The sequence below is a fragment of the Nerophis ophidion genome, linkage group LG26 (genome assembly GCF_033978795.1).
Source record: "Nerophis ophidion isolate RoL-2023_Sa linkage group LG26, RoL_Noph_v1.0, whole genome shotgun sequence".
Taxonomy (NCBI): Eukaryota; Metazoa; Chordata; class Actinopteri; order Syngnathiformes; family Syngnathidae; genus Nerophis; species Nerophis ophidion.
Genome location: NC_084636.1, coordinates 35,693,095 through 35,720,820, shown reverse-complemented (window position 1 = coordinate 35,720,820; position 27,726 = coordinate 35,693,095). Strand labels below are relative to the sequence as shown.

The window sequence follows — 27,726 nt, the reverse complement described above, 5'->3', positions numbered from 1 at the left end:
CGCCGTGCCCACTCCAATCACTTTGCACCTCAGGAAAACAATCATCGCCGAAGTCCAAGTCATGACAGTGGATATATCAAATAAATCCAGGATTGGGTTTTAAACATTTTTTAAATGTTTTTTTTTTCTTTTTCAACATCCCCAAAACAACATCAACATCAGTCAAAGTTTGAGGTGTCAGGCAAAAGCCAATATTGTACATCATCTCACGGAGATGTACTTTGCATAAATTCTTCAAATAAACTGTTTATTTTGTTTCCCAATCACAGAACGAACAAGTGTTGTCTTCATTTGCAAAACAACATCCAAAATATTATTTTAAAGGCCTACTGAAAGCCACTACTAGCCACCACGCAGTCTGATAGTTTATATATCAATGATGAAATATTAACATTGCAACACATGCCAATACGGCCGCTTTAGTTTACTAAATTGCAATTTTAAATTTCCCGCGAAGCATCCTGTTGAAAACGCTGCGGAAGGATGACGCGTATGATGACGCGTGCGCGTGACGTCATGGGTTGTAGCGGACATTTTCTTCCACACCGATCACAACTACAAGTCGTCTGATTCAATCGCATAATTACACAGTATTCTGGACATCTGTGTTGCTGAATCTTTTGCAATTTGTTCAATGAATAATGGAGACGTCAAAGAAGAAAGCTGCTGGTGAAAAGCAGTGAATTGCGGCCAGCTGCAGCAACACAAACACAGCCGGTGTTTCTTTGTTTACATTCCCTAAAGATGGCGGTGAAGCTTTAATATGGAACAAAGCGGTCAAGCGAACACGGTTGGATTGGACTACACACACAAAGTTGAGTGTATTATGCAGCCATCATTTGGAAAGATGGTGTTTGGAAGAGGGTCCCTTGCGAAGGGCAGAGATGAGCATGGCCACCACCTGTCGACTGCTGCTAAAGAAAGGTGCAGGGCTGACTATTTTCAACAGACCACAAGCAGCCATTAGTGGCAGCTCTTCCACAAGTTCAGACCATCCCACGCCGTCCACAAGTGGACAGACCATGCACATGAGGTCTGCATTTGCCAAAAGGCAAAGGAAGAGGGTAAGGATCTTGATTTCCAGTTTCCATAGTCATACTCACAGACATATATAGTCATAGACTACTCCATGAACAATGAAATAAAAATAGTCTACATACAGTATCATTATTGCTCCAAGTTCGTCTGCAGTATAAAGTATCAAACATTTACTGACATTACTGTCAATGGATTACAATAGACCAGTTGTTCTCAAATGGGGGTACTTGAAGGTATGACAAGGGGTACGTGAGATTTTTTTCAAATATTCTAAGAATAGCAACAATTCAAAAATCCTTTATAAATATATTTATTGAATAATCTTTCAACAAAATATGAATGTAAGTTCATAAAGTGTGAAAAGAAACGCGACAATGCAATATTCAGTGTTGACAGCTAGATTTTTTTTGTGGACATGTTCCATAAATATTGATGTTAAAGATTTCTCTTTTTGTGAAAAAAATGTTTAGAAGTAAGTTGATGAATCCAGATGGATCTCTATTACAATCCCCAAAGAGGGCTCTTTAAGTTGATGATTACTTCTATGTGGGGAAATCTGCATTTAAAATTGAATCACTTGTTTATTTTTCAACAAGTTTTTAGTTATTTTTACATCTCTTTTTTACAAATAGTTTAAGAAAGACCACAACAAATGAGCAATATTTTACACTTTTATACAATTTAATAAATTGGAAACTGATGACTTTGTCCTTTTTATTTTTCACTTTTTTCCAACCAAAAATGCTTTGCTCTGATTAGGGGGTACTTGAATTAAAAAAATGTTCATCACTGAAAAAAGGTTGAGAACCACTGCAATTGACAAAAATATAAAGTATTGTATATTTGTAGAATTACAGACAATAGATCAGATCTTGGCCAGTACGACTACAGCATCAGTGGCGATGGCACTAGATTTGCCTGATGAGGAGGGCGATCAAGATAAGGTTCCATTTGTTTTCCACATCAATGTTCAAATGGATTACAGTTCAAACCCAATAGAAAAAGTATTCATCATTTATGTAAATGAGGTATCCCTATTATATGTAGCTGTTTCTCCATTTCCAGGGAAATACGAGAGAACAAGGATGCCAGACGGACTGAGTACCGATTGGGACAGCACCAACGGCAATGACTAGTAGCAAGAGTACCCAAACAGGGAAAATACATCAGAGCTCAAAGGGTATGTCTATTTCGGTGATCAACATGATTCTGCACATTGCACAGCTGCATGTACAGAGTAGAGTAGAGTAGACAGCTACATTAGGTGAGTCAAAGACAATAATTACTATGTGATCCTAGTTTCATTTGAACAGATGATATAAAACAACATTTATTGCTAGGACACCAGGTGACCCCAGAGATCCTGGAGAGGGTTAGAGCTGGGCCAGCCAGGGTTAGTGAAGTCTCATCGTCAAGTGCAGCAGCTCCATCTGATGCAGCCCAACATAGCATCTCCAGGTGTGTCTGGAATGCAAGCCAAGCTACAACCACCTCCTGATGAAGGACCAGCATCAAGTCCTTCTGATAGTGGGTCATCGACATCGGATCCGTGTCAATCTGACGGGCTGCCAGATCCCACACGTACTCCCAAGATGCGGGAAGAGGAGCCGAAGTACATCATCTTTGAGTCGTGCCTCCAGAGTCTGGTCAAGTGGTGTCACTGTCCAGCCGGTGGCAGCCAGGACATAAGCCCTTCTTGGGATTGGCAAGTGGTGAACAGCTGATCATGTGCATCATGTGACCGGAGGAGTAGGTGGAGCAGCCAGCCAAACATTGGCCCTTATCCCGCGGGCAACATCCTGCTATCTGCTGGCCTTCTCTTGGCTGGCGCATCTTCTGGCAAGTGCTGACCAGCATGGGAGTGGTCACGTATGGGCAGCAGCGTCTACACCGCCTGGAGAGGGGGAACTTCTGCTTGCCAAGTGGAAGTCTGTGGAGCGACACATTCAGAACATCCACAAGGACCATGGCCACCTCTTCCCAATGTGTGCTCTTAGAAGAAATGGCTCAAACCAAATAAGTTGGCAAATAAGTTGCCCGAAAGCAGTGAGCGAATAGCAGTATTTTCCTGCACATCTTTTGAAAGTGCCCTGCGATGAGGAAGCGACTTGTCCAGGGTGTACGCTGCCTTCCGCCCTACTGTAGCTGAGGTAGGCACTAGTGCCCCCCGCAACCCCAAAGGAAATAAGTGGTAGTAAATGGATGGATGGATCTTTTGAAAGTCAAGAAATTCAGATAAACTTGTAAAAAAACAGTTTTCAAGTTGACTGGAACATTTTTGTATGAATATTGTTCTATTTTAAATGTATGTTTAGTCTCACGCTCAGCAGTGAAACTGGAGGAGGTTGTCGATGCTGTCGGGTCAACACCAGACTTCCAAGGTGGAGGCCTTCCATAGCCTTATCATACAGGTAAGAATTAGGCTGATCACCTGGCGGTGGCGTGGGTGGTTACCACCTGCCACCAGGACTTTGGGGGCCAGGGAGCAAAATACTACAGCTGTGGTTCTCAACCTTTTTCACTCATGTACCCCCTGTCAACATGTTTTTAATTCAAGTACCCCCTAATCACAGCAAAGCATTTTTGGTTGAAAAAAAGAGATAAAGAAGTAAAATACAGCACTATGTCATCACTTTCTGATTTATTAAACTGTATAACAGTGCAAAATATTGCTCATTTGTAGTGGTCTTTCTTCAACTATTTGGAAAAAAAGATATAAAAATAACAAGTGATTCAATTTTAAATGCAGATTTCCCCACATAGAAGTAATCATCAACTTAAAGTGCCCTCTTTGGGGATTGTAATAGAGATCCATCTGGATTCATCAACTTACTTCTAAACATTTCTTCACAAAAAAGAAATCTTTAACATCAATATTTATGAAACATGTCCACAAAAAAATCTAGCTGTCAACACTGAATATTGCATTGTTGCATTTATTTTCACACTTTATGAACTTACATTCATATTTTGTTGAAGTATTATTCAATAAATTTATCTATAAAGGATTTTTGAATTGTTGCTATTTTTACAATATTTTTGAAAAATCTCACGTACCCCTTGGCATACCTTCAAGTACCCCCAGGGGTACACGTACCCCCATTTGAGGACCACTGTACTATAGCATAGTAAATGTAGCCTTGATCCAGTCAGAGAATGTTGGAGGTCCAACATAGTGTCATCTTGTCTTGGTGAGAAAGATTGCAAACAGTTCTGGCGTGGTGTTGAAATTAAAAACAAAACAGCTTCATTATTGCAGGAGATCAATCTTTAATGGCTGACTTTAAACACTTGAATACACACACATTGGTATTCAAATGTACAAACAACTTATACATTTACACACACATTGTATGGATGCATGACTGAATAAAGTAGTGTTATTTGGAAACCATAACATTATTCTACTAAGATAGTCATTGCAATCACAACATCAATAATTAGGCCCATATGCTAATCATGTGGTCCTGATATGAAGTACACATAGATAAGTGGCTTCGGGTCGACTCTCGTGTAAACTTCGAGTAGATAGAGGGAAGAAAATTAATAACTCTGCTGTAAACTTCGAGTAGATAGAGGGAAGAAAATGAATAGTCCCCCATTGTGGCATACATTCAATATTTACATATACAAATATTAAATAAATAAAAATATTGTTTTAAATAGACAAGTGAGGAAAGAAAACATATTGTAAAATATAAATTCCATCATTGACTGACATCAATCAATCAATCAATCAATGTTTATTTATATAGCCCCAAATCACAAATGTCTCAAAGGACTGCACAAATCATTACGACTACAACATCCTCGGAAGAACCCACAAAAGGGCAAGGAAAACATGTGTGGACTGCTTGTATGACAAGAGAGATATTGATCTTGACACTTCATCAACTATGTGATCTTCTCTCAACAGGTGAGACATGACCTTCTTCAAACACTTTTACATCACATTCAATTGACACTTCATCAACTATGTGATCTTCTCTCAACAGGTGAGACATGACCTTCTTCAAACACTTTTACATCACATTCAATTGGCATTTTCCACAACTCCACTAAATGTGGACTTTTTAGAATGAGTTTGTGGACAGTATGTGAATGATCTTGCTACATATTGACGAGGACCCGCCCTGCTAGACTTCTGATTGGCCCTCAGCTTTTTTCGCCTGACCAATCAGAAAGGAGGGGCGGTCTAAGCATACCCGCCCCCAAAGTGCCAAAACCAAGATGGCGCGCGCGCACCTAGGCTCGCGCGCACGCAAAAAGGCGCCACACGTGCGCAAAAGGGTGTTGCGCGTGCACGAAGTGGAGAATCAGCGCGCGATCAGTTTTTATGCGCTTGGATTTCTGGCACTAATGTGACGTCATACATGTCCTCCACTTTCTATCTGATGGCAAGAATCACACAGTCATGTATTATGTTTACCAACAATGTCATCAACTATTTCAATATGTATGTCATCAACTATTTCAATATGTATGTCCTCGTCTCATTCTAGTAATAATGTCTTCTTCCTTCCTCCTCTCATTATGTTTACCAACAATGTCATCAACTATTTCAATATGAATGTCCTCGTCTCATTCTAGTAATAATGTCTTCTTCCTTCCTCCTCTCATGACACCATCTCTCCTCTGGACTTTGTAATATTCTCTACCTTTTCTTTCCTTATTCCAAAGATCCTGCTTGTCTCTGTTTGGCAAAGCGTCCCCAGAATGAGAATCTCCAAAGCAGCTACACACAGATAGATATTCACATTCTCCATTTCCAGGCAGACATAGCTTTTTAATCATTTGACCTAAAAATCCCAAATCATTTTTACATTGTTTGTTAATCATTCGTATAACAAACACATGAGCAGAATATGTAGATGATTAACTAGCATACAGTGGGACAAAAAGTATTTAGTCAGCCAGCCATTGTGCAAGTTCTCCCACTTCAAAGGATGACAGAGGTCTGTCATTTTCATCATAGGTACACTTCAACTGGGAGAGACAGAATGCGGAAAAACAAATCCAGGAATTCACATTGTAGGAATTTTAAAGAATTTATTTGTAAATGATGGTGGAAAATAAGTATTTGGTGACTTCAAACAAGGAAGATCTCTGGCTCTCACAGACCTGTAACTTCTTATTTAAGAAGCTCTTCTGTCCTCCACTCGTTACCTGTATTAATGGCACCTGTTTGAACTTGTTATCTGTATAAAAGACAGCTGTCCACAGCCTCAAACAGTCAGACTCCAAACTCCACTAGGGCCAAGACCAAAGAGCTGTCGAAGGACACCAGGAAAAGAATTGTAGACCTGCACCAGACTGGGAAGAGTGAATCTATAATAGGCAAGCAGCTTGGTGGGAAAAAATCAACTGTGGGAGCAATCATCAGAAAATGGAAGACATACAAGACCACTGATAATCTCCCTCGATCTGGGGCTCCACGCAAGATCTCATCCCGTGTGGTCAAAATGATCATGAGAATGGTGAGTAAAAATCCCAGAACCACATGGTTCTGGGATTTTAACACCCCCTTTTATTCTTTGGCTTTTAACACTACGTGAGTTGTGTGGTCCTCTGTTCTCTGTTGTCCTCTGTGTTTTTTATACACTTTGATTTATATTTTACTGTTTTAATTGATTTTACCCTTTAAAATAGTTTTTAATCATATTTGTTTTTATTGGTTTTATATTTATTTATTTTTTGTTTTTATTCAGTCATTGGTGGAGCATGATATATATATATATATATTTTATTTTTTATTTTTTATTTTATTTATTTTTTTTACAATTGTTTTTAACATGGCTGTGCAGCACTTTGGAAACGTTAGTGTTGTTTAAATGTGCTATATAAATAAAGTGGATTGGATTGGATTGGTGAATGACTTGCAGAGAGCTGGGACCAAAGTAACAAAGGTTACCTTCAGTAACACACTACGCTGACAGGGAATCAAATCCTGCAGTGCCAGATGTGTCCCCCTGCTTAAGCCAGTGCATGTCCAGGCCCGTCTGAAGTTTGCCAGAGAGCACATGGATGATACAGCAGAGGATTGGGAGAATGTCATGTGGTCAGATGAAACCAAAATAGAACTTTTTGGTATAAACTCAACTCGTCGTGTTTGGAGGAAGAAGAATACTGAGTTGCATCCCAAGAACACCATACCTACTGTGAAGCATGGGGGTGGAAACATCATGCTTTGGGGCTGTTTTTCTGCTAAGGGGACAGGACGATTGATCCGTGTTAAGGAAAGAATGAATGGGGCCATGTATCCTGAGATTTGGAGCCAAAACCTCCTTCCATCAGTGAGAGCTTTGAAGATGAAACGTGGCTGGGTTTTCCAGCATGACAATGATCCCAAACACACCGCCCGGGCAACGAAGGAGTGGCTCCGTAAGAAGCATTTGAAAGTCCTGGAGTGGCCTAGCCAGTCTCCAGACCTCAACCCCATAGAAAATCTGTGGAGGGAGTTGAAAGTCCGTGTTGCTCGGCGACGGCCCCAAAACCTCACTGCTCTGGAGAAGATCTGCATAGAGGAATGGGCCAAAATACCAGTTACTGTGTGTGCAAACCTGGTAAAGACCAATTGTTTGACCTCTGTTATTGCCAACAAAGGTTATATTACAAAGTATTGAGTTGAATTTTTGTTATTGACCAAATACTTATTTTCCACCATCATTTACAAATAAATATTTAAAATTCCTACAATGTGAATTCCTGGATGTTTTTCCACATTCTGTCTCTCCCAGTTGAAGTGTACCTATGATGAAAATGACAGACCTCTGTCATCCTTTGAAGTGGGAGAACTTGCACAATCGCTGGCTGACTAAATACTTTTTTGCCCCACTTAAGTGTTTTCTTTGGGTTGAGGTCACATGACCAAAAAGCTGTTGATTTAAAAAAAAAAGAAAAAAGGAAAAACTGGAAAATTTAACACGAGTCGGCTTTAGCAGTGATGAACAAACCATATGAAAGTAGGTTTGAGGTTCTAGGTCACATGACCAAAGCTACTGACAATTGAAATGTTCTTAATGAGCCAATGACAAGTACTTTATTGACGGTCCCTTAAACTAAAGCACTTGTCAGCAGGGACTGATAGAACGTGGCTTGAGTTTTTAGTGCCGGGGACAAACAGTCAGCCTGGCTGGATGTTGAATGTCTGTTGAATATCCAACTTGAACTCATTGGACCTCTGTTCGGTATTTGGAGATCACTCCAGCAGCACTGAGAGCAGTCTGAGCCAAACGACCTTTAGGTAAATGTTGCAATTGTCAATGCCAACAAATACATGGACTCAAAAAAACGCTATAATAGTAGGTAAAGTAAGGCTCCACTTTTTCAAAAGTTGTGGTAGCTTGATGCTAATGTACATTAGCTTTGCTATTGACATGCTACTGATTAGCATTAACAACTTCTCATGACATTAACCCCCCAACAAATGAGTTAATTAAAACCATAATTCAGATGAATGTTAGAATCAAACAGCTGGTGTGTAATAAATCCAATATTTACAGTATGAACACTTTTTTGGGCGCAAAAAAGAAACACTATGAATTTACACTACTGCCATCTAGTGTATTGGACTTGCAACTGTAAATACAATTACTTGTAAATGATCATTTGATAATAATTAAACAAGATATAATAAAAGGACAACAGTTATCATTACAGTATCATTTTAAATGTTGCAATAAAAATTGACACACAAAAGTACCACGCACAAAAGCACCAAAAGGTGGTACCGTTGAGAACAGGTATAGATTTCGGGGTACCGTAATCTGTGCCGTATGGGTTTAAATGTGAATGGTACCCATCCCTACCAGCAAGTGTTGTTGTACTGGAAACTCATTTACAAACACAACTTCATCACACACACAATAGTCCACTATGGAATTTACAAACACAACTTCATCACACACACAATACTCCACTATGGAATTTACAAACACAACTTCATCACACACACAATACTCCACTATGGAATTTACAAACACAACTTCATCACACACACAATACTCCACTATGGAATTTACAAACACAACTTCATCGCACACACAATACTCCACTATGGAATTTACAAACACAACTTCATCACACACACAATACTCCACTATGGAATTTACAAACACAACTTCATCACACACACAATACTCCACTATGGAATTGTTCTTATGTTAAAATGAGAAACAAATCCATATTTGAACAGCAATGGTTTGAAAAAGGCATTTGGTCACTGATGCACTTATTGAGTGACAAAAGTATTTTATTATTTGAAGACATCAAGTACGACTTGCAAAAAGAAAAATGTACAAAGAAAAAAATATATAAATATATATATATAAAGTAGGGCTGGGCAACGATTAAAAATTTTAATCGAAGTTAATCTCACTATTTCTCTGATTAATGGCGATTAACTGCATTGTATACACAAAGCCCAATAATGAATTCCAAAGTAGTGTGTAGTGCACCTTTATTGGAATATTCTCCCACATGAACAAAAGCGCCAAAACATTTGTTGTGCAAACACAATTTAAATCAGTCCTTGTTAAACAGTAGCAGTTAAATAGCATATTTGATAAAAATCAACTCCAAAAATGTCAATAGAAACATTTAAGCTTATTGCCACTGCCAGGGTATTAAAGTTATCCTGTTTGTTATGGAAAATAAATATAATCTACATACAAATCTCTGAGCCACAATCATAACATCTGAACAGGCAATTTCTGAGGTAACAGCAGAAACATTTTTTTTATTATGTTTAAAAAACCTATATTATAGGTAGTGGACTGTTTTAGGGAATTTTTGATCAAATTATCCGTAGTAGCAATATTAATATTGTTGTGTTTATTCTGCGTAGTGCACTTAAAATAATTATGACCATATCTAGGAATTGATATGATGGGAATTTTCCGATTGTTTGCTTGGTGCTTTGATAAACTGAAGGCATCATATACATGGTACTATATTGTGATGTTATGAGCCAGGGAATAAAAGAACTACCTTACCCAGCATGCAACAGGAGTGAGGAGCATGTATAGGTTGTGTTGCCATGACGACATCTTGTATGTTGTGATATGCACGCTCTGAAAGTAAAGGTTAAGAAGTCAGCCAACACTCCTGGTCTGCATTATTCATAAATAGACAGACAATTCAGTCCAAAACGGCCCGATCTATCCACATCCAGAATTGTCTGGCGGTCGTAAGTGATCCCGGAGTGACCACGCTGTAAGCCAGCCAGGACATTTGCAGAATTGTCCGCTATTTTTGCCAAATGTTCCATCTTTACCAAGAGCCCCTCCACGCCGGGCGACGCCATCTTGTTAAGAAAAGGCGTTAACAAAATAAAAGCATGTAAACAACATACGAAAATGTGCGATAAAATAATTGTTGGCGTTAATAGATTGATCAGTTGACTCGTAATTAACGCATTAATTTGCCCCCCCCCCCCTAATATAAAGGCTTTCGTTCAAAATATTCTAATTACAGCATTTTATGGTGTTTAATTATTTACTATTTCTTCTTTACTGTATTTTCTCTGAAACCCAAAAATACTTATAACTTCAAAGTTTCCATTCTTCTAAAGGCAAATGAGTTAATTTAAGACAAAAAAAGACGAAATATACAACTTAAAATTATTTTTAGGATGTTGTTTTGCAATTGAAGAACACACTTGTTTGTTCTGTGAGAGGGAAACAAAATAAACAGTTTATTTTATGAAAGTATGCACAGTAAATCTTGGCAATATTGGCTTTTGCCTGACATTCCAAACTTTCACTGATATTAATGTTGTTTTGGGGATGTTAAAAAAGAAAACGTAAACATTTTTTAAAAGAAAATAATGGGGATTTTTTTTTTTAATCCACAATTGTAAAAGTTTGTAAACACAAAACCATCCTTCTACAAACATTTCAGTAATTTTCTCTTACTTTTTATTGCATAAAGGTCTGGTTACATACATATAAAACAATCATCATATTACAAAAGCGAGTAATACAGATAATTCATTAAATGGATTAGAGACCAACAAATGATTCATAAAATCACACATTTCGAAACTGTATAAAAGACAACTGTTCAAATGATGTATAAAGTGAATAATAATATACTTCCTGAAGTGGTCCAGAAGATGTTTCAGATGTGAACCAGTACATATGTATATCATATAAAGGTGCTTATCTATGGGATTATTAACAATTAGAAATAAAAATATGTCACACTTCAATATTTCGAACACCTATAAAAAACACAATTATGCATGTCTAATATTGTATAATGAATATATACACACATACAATGTTTATTTTATTTAAAAAAATGTCTTGTACTGTTTACTCTCACCTTTTCAATCAAATTGTTCGGTCCAATTTTTGATAAAAGTACACAAGGTTGCATATTAATGCATGCACTTGCCTGACAAAAGCACATAAATGTCACACATGTTATATGTGCTGATGTTGTTAGAAAGTCAAAATGAAAGTCTGGACAGTTTATTTCAAATCCTGCAGTTTCATTTGCTGCTGCTGTTCTCACCAGCACACTTGTGTTTCTTACACTGGTACTTAGAAGACAATCTTTCACCACACACACTGCAACTCAACACTTTCTCTCCTGGGTGTCTCCTCATGTGTGCTACAAGGTTTGATCGCTGACAAAACCTTCTGTTGCAGATTGAGCAGGAATGTGATTTTTCTCCAGTGTGTGTTCTAGTGTGTACTTTCAAACTGTTGCTTTGTACAAAACCTTTACCACATGTTGAACAGGAAAAAGGCTTTTCTCCAGTGTGTGTTCTCATGTGTACTTTTAAATATTGACTTTGTGTAAAACCTTTACCACAGGTTGAACAGGAAAAAGGTTTTTCTCCAGTGTGTCTTCTCATGTGTACTTTTAAATATTGACTTTGTGTAAAACATTTACCACAGGTTGAACAGGAAAATGGTTTTTCTCCAGTGTGTGTTCTCATGTGTACTTTCAAATCTTGACTTTGTGTAAAACCTTTACCACAGGTTGAACAGGAAAAAGGTTTTTCTCCAGTGTGTCTTCTCATGTGTACTTTTAAATATTGACTTTGTGTAAAACATTTACCACAGGTTGAACAGGAAAATGGTTTTTCTCCAGTGTGTGTTCTCATGTGTACTTTCAAATCTTGACTTTGTGTAAAACCTTTACCGCAGAGTGAACAAGAAAAAGGTTTTTCTCCAGTGTGTGTTCTCATGTGTACTTTCAGATGACATTGGTATTTAAATGTTTTGTGACAGTGAGAGCATGTCAGGCGTGTGTTGTCAGTGTGACATGTTGCATCATCATCATCATCAGTGTCAGGAGAGTGTGAGGTTGTGTCCTCACTATCTGATAGTGGAGCTAAGAGCTTGTCTGCTTGTGATCCTCCACAGTGGTCTCCATCAGCTTCTGTTGTCATGTGTTGTGTTGAGCTGCTGCTTGGAGGCTCCCCCCCTCCCCTCTCCTCACTTTCACCTTTCACCTCATCATCTTCACTCTTCACAGGGACACCAGTCACTGGGAACTCCTCCAACCATTTAGGCTGACTGATGCTGTGTTCCTCCTCTTCCTCTTTAATGTGGGGGGTCAGTGAGTCTTCCTCTTCCTTTTTACAGGGAAGGGTCTTTGTCAAAGAGGAAAAGGAGACGCCAGAGGGTCCGTGGCGCCTCATCTTCCTCTTTGAAGGATCCTCCTTCACCATCCTGAAGCTACACTCCTGTTTTTCAGGCAGACGTTGTTCTTCACAGACGTCTGCAGGACACAACATGACAAACATGCTTGAGAAATGTCCAGATTTGCTCAGTCACATGAGGCATTCAGTAAGTTTACATGTACTTTAAAACCCAAGTTATTATATGAATTGGCCTGAAAACAAACACACTGCTCTTTACAACATTATTCACGGGGAAAGAAGACCACTTTTTACAAGGGATGGGCAATATGGCCTAAACTCTATATTGTGTTAAATTCCCTTTAACCTGAGTGTAGCTGGAATAGGCTCCAGCGCCCCCTGTGATTTTAATCTCATCTACTGATGTATAAACTTGGAGAAAAGATGAGGTTGTTTACAGTGTAACTCTGTATTCTGTATTGTTGTCCCTGCTATGACGCCATCTTGTGGTCGAGTTTGCTCACTGCGAGTGCTGCGGGTTTAAAGTGTATTTCCTTTTGCTTTGTGCCTTGAACCCGAAGTAATGTTTCGTCATTTATCTCACCAAGCAAGGTTTTGTATGTGCAACCCGGGATTCCCACTGGATGTGGAACGGCGCCGCCATAGCGACAGACTTGTTCCGTTTTTTGTTTTCAAGTCAATGTGTCAGTTTCCACCACCTAGCTTCTTCTATACTTAGTGGTCGACACAACAAAGTGGTTCAATTGAGCTAAAATCTGCTCGTGTGGGACAGGAAGTCATGCATAAACACAAATTAAATGATCCAGTTGACTTTCAAAGTATAATATTCTGTTTAAGGTGGATGGTATTCTACACTTTGAAAAGTCCTAATGGACATGAAGTCAACTTGTCAAAAGGTTTTCAGACCTAATTTCACCTCCTTGACACAAATGGATGAAAACATTCTGATTCTAAAAGGCCCAAAATTAAAGAATCATTAAAACAGGCATATCCTGGGCAGCTATACGGGGGTCTGTACTACAGCGTTGTATTAAAATGACTATTTCCATCTCCAACATGAAAACGAGTGTCGCCAATACTACTGCACACAGGAAATCATGTGGAGGAGAATTGCAAGTAGTCTAAACAAAGATTGTGAATGACTGACAAGAGGCTCACTTTGTTCATGTAAGTCTACTGTGGAATAAACATGCTCAGATGCTGAGAGCGATGCACAGAGTGGGACCTCTTAGTCCAGTTTAGAATCCACAGACCAAGAAAGAAACACTTGGATATAGCAATATATTGATGACGGCAAGAATTAAGTTAGTAGGTTTATTTTCATTTATATCGGTCCCGGCCTACAATTGCGTGAATATTTTAATGCCTCTGGACATTGTATTTAATGCTTTTAATACCATTTAAGGCCTTAATTTAGGCAAAGTCCATTCAATGACTTTTAATGCTTTTTAATGTCACAAAGAAACCCGGCTAAAGCTCTTAAAAATAAACACATGTGGACCGATCCATACAAAAATCAACAATAACAATACCAAGCATAATATCAATATAAGGTAATTACAGCAGTTTGATCGATATTTTGTATTATATATATATATTTTGTGGAGTTTTTTATTGTTTACAAACTCAGTAAAAAAAGAAGACTTTAAGGGCATAAACCTAATGATTTAATTCAGAGCCATATTTAAATATTCAATTGATATTCTAACACCAGCATTCTGTGTTTTTGTCTGATTATGATTGCCAACAAAAATGTAATCATTCAATTATCCTGATGACTTTAAATACCAGTATCCACATTGGTATGACCGATACTGCACCTGTAACTATTTGGTACTGGATCGATACCTACATTGGTAGTATCAGCCAAAACTAAAGTATCAAAGAACAAAACAAGTGATTATTAAATATTAACAAAAAAGAAGAAAAAGTGATTATTACATTTTAACAGAAGTGTAAATACAAACACGTTACATTAGAAGGTTCCTAAATAAAAATATTCTTCATGGAATTATTGAGACATTTCTAGGATGTATTTAGGATTTTTACGAGATTTTGATAGAATTTAATACATTCTAAGGCAACTCGACGGTTCCAGGTTCGATCCTAGTCACTGCCGTTGTGTCCTTGGGCAAGGTACTTGACCCACCTGCTCCCAGTGCCACCCACACTGCTTTAAATGTAACTTAGATCATGGCTTTCACTATGTAAAGCACTCTGAGTCACAAGAGAAACGCGCTGAATAAATATACTTCACTTCATTTAAAAGGAAACCGCACTTTTGTAATTTAATTTGCCTATCAAGAACACATATTTTTCTTTTTTATGCATTCTAAATAGTAATAAATGCGATCAAAATCTGTTTACAATAGAGGCTACTAGAGTCGCCCTATTCTGCCTAAAAATAACTTAAAAAGCATCCAAACACCTCCATTAAGGTTTTAAGTACATGCAGTAGGTATATATGTCATTTAGTAACGGGTACTTTTTTAAAAAGATGGAATATTTATGTATTTTTGCTTATTATTCGGGCCTAAATTGGCTGTCAAGGGGAACCAACTTGTCAGAGTACATCCTCATCCTTCTACTATCCAAGTGAGAGGCTACTTATAATAACAATATTACTAATACTTGGTTGGTATTCAAGCCACGAAATGCAAATGGAGTATTGTTGCCGCTTTTTGGATGGTTATAGAGCAGTGGTTCTCAAATGGGGGTACGTGTACCCCTGGGGGTACTTGAAGAGATACTAAGGGGTACGTAAGATTTAAAAAAAAATGTTTTTAAATAGCAACAATTAAAAAATAATTTATAAATATATTTATATTCAACAAAATATGAATGTAAGTTCATAAACTGAAAAAAAATACAACAATTCAGTGTTGACAGCTAGATTTTTTTGTGGACGTGTTCCATAAATATTGATGTTAAAGATTTATTTTTTGTGAACAGATGTTTAAAATTAAATTGATGAATCCAGATGGATCTCTATTACAATCCCCAAAGAGGACACTTTAAGTTGATGATTACTTCTATGTGGAGAAATCTGCATTTAAAATTGCATCACTTGTTTATTTTTCAACAAGTTTTTGGTTATTTTTATGTATTTTTTTCCAAACAGTTCAAGAAAGACCACAATATTTTGCACTGTTATACACTTAAATAAATCAGAAAGTGATGACATAGTGCTGTATTTTACTTCTTTATCTCTTTCTTCCAACCAAAAATGCTTTGCTGTGATTAGGGGGTACTTGAATTAAAAACATGTTCACAGGGGGTACATGACTGAAAAAAGGTTGAGAACCACTGTTGTAGAGGACCTCTCATTGGCTCCATTGCTAGTGGACTTTTATTTACATTTATGAGTTAGAATGTGATTTAAAAATATATATATCAATAGTCATGTATTTTATAATGATTGTGAAGGATAGAAAAAATTCCCCCCAAAAGTGCAGTTGTCCTCTAAATTCAAACGATTAGATTTAAAGGCCTACAGAAATGAGATTTTATTTAAACGGGCATAGCAGGTCCATTCTAAGAGTCATACTTCATCATTTTGCGATATTGCCATATTTTTGCTGAAAGGATTTAGTAGAGAACATCCACGATAAAGTTCACAACTTTTGGTCGCTAACAGAAAAGCCTTGCCTTTACCGGAAGTCGTAGACGATGACGTCACCCGTGTGATGGCTCCTCATATATTTACATTGTTTTTAATGGGAGCCTCCAACAAAAACAGCTATTCGGACCGAGAAAACGACAATTTCCCCATTAATTTGAGCGCGGAGGAAAGATTCGTGTTTGAGGATATTGATAGCGGCGGACTAGATAATTCTGGGAAATCCCTTATCTTTCTATTGTGTTGCTAGTGTTTTAGTGAGTTAAATAGTACCTGATAGTCGGAGGTGTGTCTCCACGGGTGTCTTGACGCCATGTCTCAGGGAAGTCGACGGCAGCTTCATGGACGACACAAGCTCAGCTTTTCTCCGGTAAGAACCGACTTTTTAACAACAATTTTCTCACCGAAACCTGCTGGTTGACATTCCGTCGTGATTCATGTTCGCTTGACCACTCTGATCCATAGTAAAGTTTCACCTCCAGGAATTTTAAACAAGGAATCACCGTGTGTTTGTGTGGCTAAAGGCTAAAGCTTCCCAACTCCATCTTTCTACTGTGACTTCTCCAATATTAATTGAACAAATTGCAAAAGATTCAGCAACACAGATGTCCAAAATACTGTGTAATTATGCCGTTAAAGCAGACGACTTTTAGCTGTGTGTGTGTGTGCAGCGCTCATACTTCCTAAAAACGCACGACGTCTTGCGTACACGTCATCATTACATGACGTTTTCAAGACGAAACTCCCGGGAGATTTAAAATTGTAATTTAGTAAACTAAAGCGGGCGTATTGTCATGTGTTGCAATGTTAATATTTCATCATTGATATATAAACTATCAGACTGCGTGGTGGCTAGTAGTGGCTTTCAGTAGGACTTTAATATTTCATCATTGATATATAAACTATCAGACTGCGTGGTGGCTAGTAGTGGCTTTCAGTAGGACTTGAAGTGTATGAACATGAAGTGATGAAGCCGACTTGGACGAGAGGACAAAGGTCTTGTAAGACAAAGTGAAGAGTCCAGCTGTGATGGATTGAATGCCCTGAGAATAAAATGTTGTGCTTACTTGGACTGTGATGAAGCTGTGAGGACTCAGCTGCTTTGTCTTCATGCTCTTCAGTCTTCACAGAGACAACAGTCAGTGGAAACTTGCTGACATCAGCCTCCTCCTGTCCTAGAAGACACTCTCCCTCCTGGCTGATCCACACTTCCTCCTCTTCCTCTTTCATGTGGGGGGGCTGTGGATCCTCCTGCTGCTGAAGGGGACGTTCTTCTTGACGAGCGTTCATCTGTTGGACGTCCGCAAGACAACACAAACAAACTTCAGCTCAGATGTGTCCAATATTTTTTAGTCTATAAAATATAATATTTTCCAAGTGGACTGACAGCACTTTGTGGTGATGTTCTTCTACACATGGAATAATCATCAGTTATTAATTAATATGAATTGTGTAATTGATCCTGTTTTTTGTATTTACATTAGTTATTGATAAAAAGTAACAACTTATTGAAAACCTCCTGCTGGGATTTTAATACCGTCATGACTGCAAAAAGTCAGTCTGCACGTATAAAAGTTTCATTGTGCTGCAGCATCAAGTGACGCCAACTGGCTCCTCCCACTACCAACCTACCAGCCAACCTCCAAAATAGTCCCACCTCACGTCATCTGTAACCAGGACTACAGAGCTGTGGTCGGTTGGCTTTACTTTGACGTGCAATATCCTCTCCTTGTTCTTCCTTCTGCGAAAGCAACATTCTTAAAAGCAACGGAAAAGAAAGAGAAGTGCAGCGAAGCACGTGTAAGAAGTGCCAGCGAGTGTGGCCGTGTGATAGTATGTTGCTTGAACCTCACTCACACCTTAAGAATTAAGAAATGTGCTGGCGTGAGAATATATATACACTATATTGCCAAAAAGTATTTGGTCAACCATCCAAATGATGAGAATCAGGTGTTCTAATCACTTACAAAATTAAGCACTTAGGCATGGAGGCCGTTTCTACAAACATTTTGTGAAAGACTGGGCCGCTCTCAGTGATTTCTAGCGTGGAACTGTAACAGGATGCCACCTGTGCAGCAAATCCAGTCGTGAAATGTCCTCGCTCCTAAATATTCCAAAGTCAACTTTATGATATGAAAAGTGAAGAGTTTGGGAACAACAGCAACTCAGCCACATAATCGGACAGAGAGGATTCAGCGGATGCTGAAGCGCATAGTGCAAAGACTTTCTGCACAGTCAGTTGCTACAGAGCTCCAAACTTCATGTGACCTTCCAGTTAGCCCACGTACAGTAGGCAGAGAGCTTCATGGAATGTGTTTCCATGGTCGGGTAGCTGCATCTAAGCCATACATCACCAAGTCCAATGCAAAGCGTGGGATGCAGTGGTGTAAAGCACGTCGCCACTGGACTCTAGAGCAGTGGAGACACCTTATCTGGAGTGATTCATCACGCTTTTTCCATCTGGCAATCTGATGGACTAGTCTGGGTTTGGAGGTTGCCAGGAGAATGCTACATTTCCGACGGCATTGTGCCGAGTGTGAAAGTTGGTGGAGGAGGAATTATGGAGTGGGGTTGGTTTTTCAGGAGTTGGGCTTGGCCCCTTAGTTACAGTGAAAGGAACTTTGAATGCTCCGGAATATCAAAACCTTTTGGACAATTCCATGGGATGGCACTTCACGTTCATATGTGAGTAAAGGCAGGTGGCCAAATACTTTTGGCAATATAGTGTATATATATATATATACACACGTGTATATATATATATATATATATATATATATATATATATATATATATATATATATATATATATACACGTGTGTATATATATATTAGAATATTTGGGTACCTCATGCTTTGATTACAAACAAAATATTGATGCATGTTCAATTTGTGTGCAGTATATTAAAGCCATTTTTAATATTTAACATTTATTTCATTAAATATTTATTTTTGTCTAACTGAATGAGCATTAATTGCTTACAATTGTGCAAATAGTGTATTTGTAATAATAAGCATCAGTTGATTTATTTCCATGATATGTCTGGTCGAATGCAGCTGAGATAGGCTCCAGCACCCCCCACCCCAAAAAGGGATAAGCGGTAGTAAAACGGATGGGTGGATGTCATCAGGGTAATAGAAGTGCGTGCAAACAACATCATTTGTATTTATTGCTAATAAAGTTAGCACCAACACAGAGTAGACTACTGTAATGTATGTGTAATACATTATATTACACTGATAAATAAATAAATATGTCATAATAATCCATCCATCCATCTTTTACCGCTTATTCCCTTTGGGGTAATAATAATTTAAATGTTTTTATCCTGTAAAGCGTCATTGAGTCCACTGAAAAGTGCTATATCAAATAAAATGTATTATTATTATTGTTATTCTACCATGTGACTTATTCCAGACTTCAATTACGAGACGTTCGTTCCTTTCTAGTAATAAATATTTAATGATGTTAGGCGTGACTGTAATATACAACAAAAAACAGTTAAAGTATTAAATAAGTCAATATAATTCTCATAGAGAACATATAAAATACACTCCTCAAAAAAACACTCATTTGCTACAAAGGCCTGCTAGCGGGCTAACGCTAGCACGTTAGCTTCGAACAACATATCAGGTAAAAAATAGAAATAATATGAAAATATATCATGTATATCAGGTAAATAAGAGAAATAATATGAAAATATATAATGTATATGACCTCATAAGCCGCGTGTAGAAGAGAGGAGTGGAATATATTCTTCCTATTGTTACACCAGCAACTCTTTTTTGTCTTCTGTGGCCGGGCGAAGGAAGTGTGCACCACTCACTATTGTCCCAGTGAAACACGTGTTTGAAGGAAGTGTGCACCACCCACTATTGTCCCAGTGAAACACGTGTTTGAAGGAAGTGTGCACCACCCACTATTGTCCCGGCGAAACACGTGTTTGAAGGAAGTGTGCACCACCCACAATTGTCCCGGCGAAACACGTGTTTGAAGGAAGTGTGCACCACCCACTATTGTCCCAGTGAAACACGTGTTTGAAGGAAGTGTGCACCACCCACTATTGTCCCGGCGAAACACGTGTTTGAAGGAAGTGTGCACCACCCACTAATGTCCCGGCGAAACACGTGTTTGAAGGAAGTGTGCACCACTCACTAATGTCCCAGTGAAACACGTGTTTGAAGGAAGTGTGCACCACCCACTATTGTCCCGGCGAAACACGTGTTTGAAGGAAGTGTGCACCACCCACTATTGTCCCGGCGAAACACGTGTTTGAAGGAAGTGTGCACCACTCACTATTGTCCCAGCGAAACACGTGTTTGAAGGAAGTGTGCACCACCCACTATTGTCCCGGCGAAACACGTGTTTGAAGGAAGTGTGCACCACTCACTATTGTCCCAGTGAAACACGTGTTTGAAGGAAGTGTGCACCACCCACTATTGTCCCGGCGAAACACGTGTTTGGCCAACATTTGTTCCGCAGTGTAGAACACCTCGATGACGTCACACAGGAGGAAGAACAAAACAAGATGGCGTGTGGCGGAGAATACGTTGTTTTGGTTATCATGGTTTGTAGGTCTTAATTACAACGTACATGTGCACATGTGTGTCGTTTAACAGAGTTTACGTCCTTGTTAATTGTTTGTTTGCGGATACATTAGTCTGAGTGCACTTTGACGTGCTAGCCTAGCCTGCTGGTTAGCTTAGCTTGTTAGCTGCTAACAAAGAGAGGCGGAAGTGATCGACACATCAAAGCAGAGATCCAATGTAAGTGTAAAGTGTTTTTATTGTGTGAACATGTCTACATTACAAATGATGTGAGTGTTGCTGACTCAGCGACTAACTGCTGCTGTTGAAAAAATATTTGTGATGTTAGAAAAAAAAATAAAAAAAGGATAGCAGAGTACAAGGAGGAACTTTTTCCAACAAAAGAGGAGAAGGAGCAACAACATCAACTACTGGACGCTGTTTTCAAGAAACATCAAGTTGTGTTACACATCTATCCATCCATCCATCCATCTTCTTCTGCTTATATGAGGTCGGGTTGCGGGGGAAGCAGCCTAAGCAGGGAAGCCCAGACTTTCATCTCCCCAGCCACTTCGTCCAGCTCTTCCCTGGGTATCCCGAGGCGTTCCCAGGCCAGCCGGGAGACAAAGTGTTCTGGGTCTTCCTCCGTGCCCTAAACACCTCCCTCGGGAGGCGTTCGGGTGGCATCCTGACCAAATGCCCGAACCTCCTCATCTGGCTCCTTTCAATGAGGAGTAACAGCGGCTTTACTTTGAGCTGCTCCCGGATGGCAGAGCTTCTTCCCCTATCTCTAAGGGAGGGTCATGAGGAAACTCATTTGGGCTGCTTGTACCCGTGATCTTATCCTTTTGGTCATAACCCCAAGCTCGTGACCATCGGTGAGGATGGGAACGTAGATCGACCGGTAAATTGAGAGCTTTGCCTTTCGGCTCAGGTCCTTCTTCACCACAATGGATCGATACAGCGTCCGCATTACTGAAGACGCCGCACCGATCCACCTGTCGATCTCACGATCCACTCTTCCCTCACTCATGAAGAAGACTCCTAGGGACTTGAACTCCTCCACTTGGGGCAGATAACAAAACAACACTCGGGTTCAGATCCGGGCGTCCATTCTTCCCAATCACGCTTCTCCAGGTTTCACTTTGAGCCCGGGGTTAGGGTTAGGGGGCTCCGAAATGACAACACTGGCACGGCTTCTTAAAGACGCGCTCTTTACTTGGGTTTATGCCGTGAAAACTACAGGACAAGACATGAAATACAATGGTTTTATACATAGTTCAGTCACAGGCAAATAAAGTGCTAAACAAAAAAGCTACCTTGTGGCCGCCTGCCACTTCGGAGGTTCTTGGGCAGCAAATATTTCAGTCTTGCACAACTAAATGAGCGTACGATAATTAAACCAATGCATTCCACAAATATACAGAACAATTTGAAACAATATGACAAATACTTTGTTCAGCTAGCCAAATGTTCTTGCTGCTGCTGATGGCTCAAAGTCTTTTGCAAGTCTGGGCGAATGCAGATCTCGCAACCCCTAATACTACACCAAAACCTCGCGAGAATAGCGGTGTAACGAAGAAAATAAATTGCCCCTTTTATAGTAAACAAAATGTGTCTTATTTACAAAAAATGTAACATGAATTCACAACCATAATAAATTTCAACAAAAAATATTAAGCCTTAAAACAAAAAATATTAAGTGTAAGTTTCAACAACACTTACATCGAGGATACCTACCTGGATGGTGTTCCTGATTTGTTTCCAGAAATGTCATAATTATGAGGGAAAAAAATTGATGTTCAATTCTGAGTGTAGACATAACTTGGCCCTGGGGAAATCAACCAATAACTGAAAATCGCAAGAAGAAGTTATTAGGGATAAGGATATTATGGGGAAGTTTATGTGATAAAGAGGAGGGAAATTTTAGAATAATTGTTTCTAAGTTATCACAAAAACTTTGTGATACATTGAGTGACCGGTGAGAAGCAAAAGCTGTCTTTGAAACCTACCAAGAGTAAGGCTCGTAAAACTCCACTGTGTAGGGGGGACCAAGATGAAGGTGTGCCTGTTTTCTTTCATGTATTATAATCAAACAGAAAGATATTGTCCGACCCAAGCACTACAAAAGCGAAGAGGAAGCAGGACCAGACTCCCCACCAGGCGACCTCTTTTTGAACCTCCTTTTTCAACTGTTTTACGAACCTCTTTTTGAACTTGTTTACGACCTTTTGAACTGTTCCGTAACCAAAAGCAACGCTGTTTATGGACCACTTCCCTCTGGAAGCAGCTGTGGTCATGTGGTCGGAGAAAGTAAAATAAAGAAGGAGGGGTACATTCTTTCGCCAGAGCGTGGGTGACACTGTAAGAGGTTACAGGTCAACACGTTTCTCCTCAATTGAATCCAAATGGAATCATGTCTATGTTTGATTATTTGCTTCTTGTCTTGTTTAATATACGTCTTCAGAGTTTGAACCTGAAATTGAAGCCTGTTTTAAAATGGTTCTACTAGTAATTCTATATGAAATAATATATTGCAAAATCAATTTTAAACCATGTCGTCTATCCATGCAAAAAAGTTCTTTCGTCCCGGTTTGTTTTTTTCTTTTCCCGTTATTAATGTTGTAAGAGCAGCCTGTTTGTGCGTCACTGAGATTTCAAGACAGTTCATACGATAACTTGTTTTTCCTAAGTGCATGTAAAAGTACTGAATGCATTGTGTGACTGAGCAGAGATGGTATGTTTGTCTTGCAGACGTCTGTGAAGAACATCTTCACCCTGAGCAACAGAAGTGGAGTTTCAGGATGCGGACAGAGGAGCCACAGCCCTCCCACATTAAGAAGGAAGAGGAATACCCACTGATGCCCCATTTTAAAGAGGAAGAGGAGGACCCACTGACACCACAAATTAAAGAGGAATCAGTGTATTCACTGAGCCCTCACATTAAGGATGAAGAGGAGGACCCATTGAGCCCTCACATTAAGGAGGAAGAGGAGGACCCACTGACCCCTCACATTAAAGAGGAAGCGGAAGAACACAGCATCAGTCAGCAGGGAGAGCATCTTGAAGGACTGGAGGAGGTTGATGTCACCAAGATGCCAGTGACTGGTGTCCCTGTGAAGAGTGAGGAGAGGGGAGGGGGGGAGCCTCCAAGCAGCAGCTCAACACAACACATGACAACAGAAGCTGATGGAGACCACTGTGGAGGATCACAAGCAGACAAGCTCTTAGCTCCACTATCAGATAGTGAGGACACAACCTCACACTCTCCTGACACTGATGATGAAGACTCTAAAGATGATGCAACATGTCACACTGACAACACACGCCTGACATGCTCTCACTGTCACAAAACATTTAAATACCAAAGTCTTCTGAAAAGACACATAAAAACACACACTGGAGAAAAAACTTTTTCTTGTTCAACCTGTGGTAAAGGTTTTACACAAAGTCAGAATTTGAAAAGACACAAGAGAACACACACCGGAGAAAAACTTCATGTCTGTTCAATCTGTAGTAAAAGTTTTGTACAAAGAAACAATTTGGAAGTACACAAGAGAACACACACTGGTGAAAAACCCTTTTCCTGTTCAACCTGTGGTAAAGGTTTTACAGAATTTCAGAGTTTGAAAAGACACATGAGAACACACACTGGTGATAAACCTTTTTCCTGTTCAACCTGTGGTAAAGGTTTTACAGAACTTCAGAGTTTGAAAAGACACATGAGAACACACACTGGTGAAAAACCCTTTTCCTGTTCAACCTGTGGTAAAGGTTTTACACAAAGTCAGCATTTGGAAAGACACAAGAGAATACACACCAGAGAAAAACTTCATGTCTGTTCAATCTGTGGTAAAAGTTTTGTACAAAGAAACAATTTGAAAGTACACATGAGAACACACACTGGTGATAAACCTTTTTCCTGTTCAACCTGTGGTAAAGGTTTTATAGAACTTCAGAGTTTGAAAAGACATATGAGAACACACACTGGTGATAAACCTTTTTCCTGTTCAATCTGTGGTAAAGGTTTTACACAAAGTCACAATTTGAAAAGACACACTAGAACACACACTGGTGAAAAATCACATGTCAGCGATCAAACCTTGTAGCACACATGAGGAGACACCCAGGAGAGAAAGTGTTGAGTTGCAGTGTGTGTGGTGAAAGATTGTCTTCTAAGTACCAGTGTAAGAAACACAAGTGTGCTGGTGAGAACAGCAGCAGCAAATGAAACTGCAGGATTTGAAATAAACTATCAAGACTTTCATTTTGACTTTCTAACAACATCAGCACATATAACATGTGTGACATTGTTGTTTGTCTAACAATCTGTTTAATATCCTTCTACATTTATACACCATTTTTTCAGCCCATTGAATGCATTAATGTGCAACATTGTGTACTTTTATATTGACATATATTACTAAAAGAGGAACAATTTTACTAAGAAGGTCAGTAAATCCAAAACAGTACAAAACATGTGATATATGTAAATTGCATTTAGTGTACATATATTTCACACAAAATCTCCTTTTAAAATGTGTGACTATATGTGTAACATTGTTGTTTGTGTAACACTATTTTAAAATGTTGTTACATTTATAGATTAGATATTTTGTATTAGTGTTTTTTTTAGTCAAGTACATGCATTATTATGCAACATTGTGTACTTTTATTCAAAATTGAACAGAACATTTTGACTGAAAAGGTGAGAGTAAACAATACAAGACATATTTTACATACATTAAAAACATGTGTGTATATATATATATATATATATATATATATATATATATTCATCATACAATATTAGACTTATTCATAGTAGTGTTTTTTATAGGTGTTTAAAATATTGAAGTGTGACATATTTTTATTTCTAATTATTAATAATCCCATAGATAAGCACCTTTATATGATATACATATGTACTGCTTCACATCCGAAACATCTTCTGAACCACTTCAGGAAGTATATTATTGTTCACTTTATATATCATTTGAACAGTTGTCTTTTATACTATTTTAAAATGTGACTTTATGAGTCATTTGTTGGGTCTGTATAATCATTTTTATTAATTATCTTCATTACTCTTTTGTAATATGATGATTGTGTTGTGAGTGTTTTATATGTATGTCCCCAGACCTTCATGCAATATAAAAGTGAGAGAAAATGACTGTATTGTTTGTGGAAGGATGGTTTTGTTACATTTGTGGATAAAATAAAATAAAAATCCTTTATTGTATTTTAAACATGTTGTATGTTTTTTTTTTTCTTTTTTAACATCCCCAAAACATCAATTTCAGAAAACAAGTTTGGAGTGTCAGGCAAAAGCCAATATTGTACATCATCCCACAGAGGTTTACTTTGCATACATTCATCAAATAAATAGTTTATTTTGTTTTGCTTTCACAGAAAGAACAAGTTTTGTCTTAAATTGCAAAACATCATCCTAAAATTATTTTAAGTGGTCAATTCTGTTTTTTTTTTTGTTTGTTTTTTTCTATGAACTATTTTGCCTTTGGAAGAAAGGAAACATTCAAGTTTTGTTTGTTTGTTTGTTTGTTTTGTTCCAGAGAAAATACTGCAAATAAGAAATGGTAAAGAATTGTCCAATTTCAGAGTTTGAAATCTGTAATATTGTGTCCATCCACCAAAAGCCCAGAAAGTTTAGAAAAGAGTTCTGAAAAACATTACATGCTGTATTTAGAATATTTTGAATGGAAACCTTTATAAGTGTTTTGAAATATTTTCGTCTATTTGCAGGTCATACTTAATGAAATCTTAAAATAGTAAAATACTTTTATCACTAAATAAGCTCATCAGCGACCAAATGCCTTTTTCAAACCATTAGGGTTGCCAACATTCAGACTTTGAAATAAGGGACATCTCGCAGGTTGTTGGATTATTTTGGTGTCCCTTATAAAGTGTGGGTTTCCCCTATTTCAAAAAATGCTTTAAAAAAAAAGCCCAAATGCTTGGAAATATCAACTTTACACCTCCACTAGACCACTGTTGCACTTACTGTAAGTCCTATTCATACCATAATCACAAGAACATTGTATTCTTCAACCATACATTTATCTTTTCAAAATGTGCAAAACATAAGGGAAAAACAAAAAACCCAATTGGGATGGGTGCTGGATCAAAAAAGGAACACTTACAAGAACAAGAAAGGTCCGTACACACCACCACAGCTTCAATAAAAGAAATCCTGATCAATTTAAAATGTGCAAAACTGAACATTTGCATCCATCCATCCATTTTCTACTGCTTATTCCCTTTCGGGGTCGCGGGGGGCGCTGGCGCCTATCTCAGCTACAGTCGGGCGGAAGGCAGAGTACACCCTGGACAAGTCGCCACCTCATCACAGGGCCAACACAGATAGAGAGACAACATTCACACACTAGGGACCATTTAGTGTTGCCAATCAACCTATCCCCAGGTGCATGTCTTTGGAGGTGGGAGGGGCCTATCCCCAGGTGCATGTCTTTGGAGGTGGGAGGGGCCTATCCCCAGGTGCATGTCTTTGGAGGTGGGAGGGGCCTATCCCCAGGTGCATGTCTTTGGAGGTGGGAGGGGCCTATCCCCAGGTGCATGTCTTTGGAGGTGGGAGGAAGCCGGAGTACCCGGAGGGAACCCACTTGCAGTTTCTTCAAAAACATTTGCCATTAAACAGCTGGCACACAAGGACCAAACAGAAAGGTTGATAATATGGATGTTAACAATGTCCATATAAGACCAAAGTCACTGCCCGTAAATGTCCTTCAATGAGTGTTAGGGCCAGGGGACGTCCTGGTGACACTTCTGATTTATAATTAAAAAAGAAGAAGAACAATAGGAAAAAACGTTTTAGGAGTATGTTAGAAGCACAGCCTGTTGTAAAAAAAAAAAAATTAATTAAAAAAAAACAATCAAACAAAACAAC

General features: G+C 38.6%; 2 protein-coding genes across 4 annotated transcripts; one reads left to right on the top strand and one right to left on the bottom strand.

Moving 5' to 3' along the window:
* Positions 1-10,932: 10,932 nt before the first annotated feature.
* Positions 10,933-20,142, bottom strand: LOC133543778 (oocyte zinc finger protein XlCOF6.1-like). 3 transcript variants are annotated; one of them, XM_061888562.1, is made up of 3 exons: positions 19,993-20,142; positions 17,342-17,564; positions 10,933-12,774 (listed from the first exon to the last, which is right to left on the bottom strand). In XM_061888562.1, exons 2-3 carry the CDS (start codon positions 17,562-17,564, stop codon positions 11,534-11,536), a joined length of 1,464 nt encoding a protein of 487 aa, XP_061744546.1. In that variant the 5' UTR covers positions 19,993-20,142; the 3' UTR covers positions 10,933-11,533. The 3 variants fall into 3 exon arrangements, with proteins under 3 accessions (XP_061744546.1, XP_061744547.1, XP_061744548.1); XM_061888563.1 differs by lacking the exon at positions 19,993-20,142 and adding an exon at positions 16,548-16,611 and having other exon boundaries at positions 17,342-17,533; XM_061888564.1 differs by lacking the exon at positions 19,993-20,142 and adding an exon at positions 16,548-16,684 and having other exon boundaries at positions 17,342-17,463.
* Positions 20,143-20,762: 620 nt separating this feature from the next.
* Positions 20,763-26,050, top strand: LOC133543781 (zinc finger protein OZF-like). The gene is made up of 2 exons (XM_061888568.1): positions 20,763-21,041; positions 23,556-26,050. The coding sequence occupies exon 2, from the start codon at positions 23,606-23,608 to the stop codon at positions 24,908-24,910; it is 1,305 nt and encodes a 434-aa protein (XP_061744552.1). The 5' UTR covers positions 20,763-21,041; positions 23,556-23,605; the 3' UTR covers positions 24,911-26,050.
* The last annotated feature ends 1,676 nt before the right edge of the window (positions 26,051-27,726 follow it).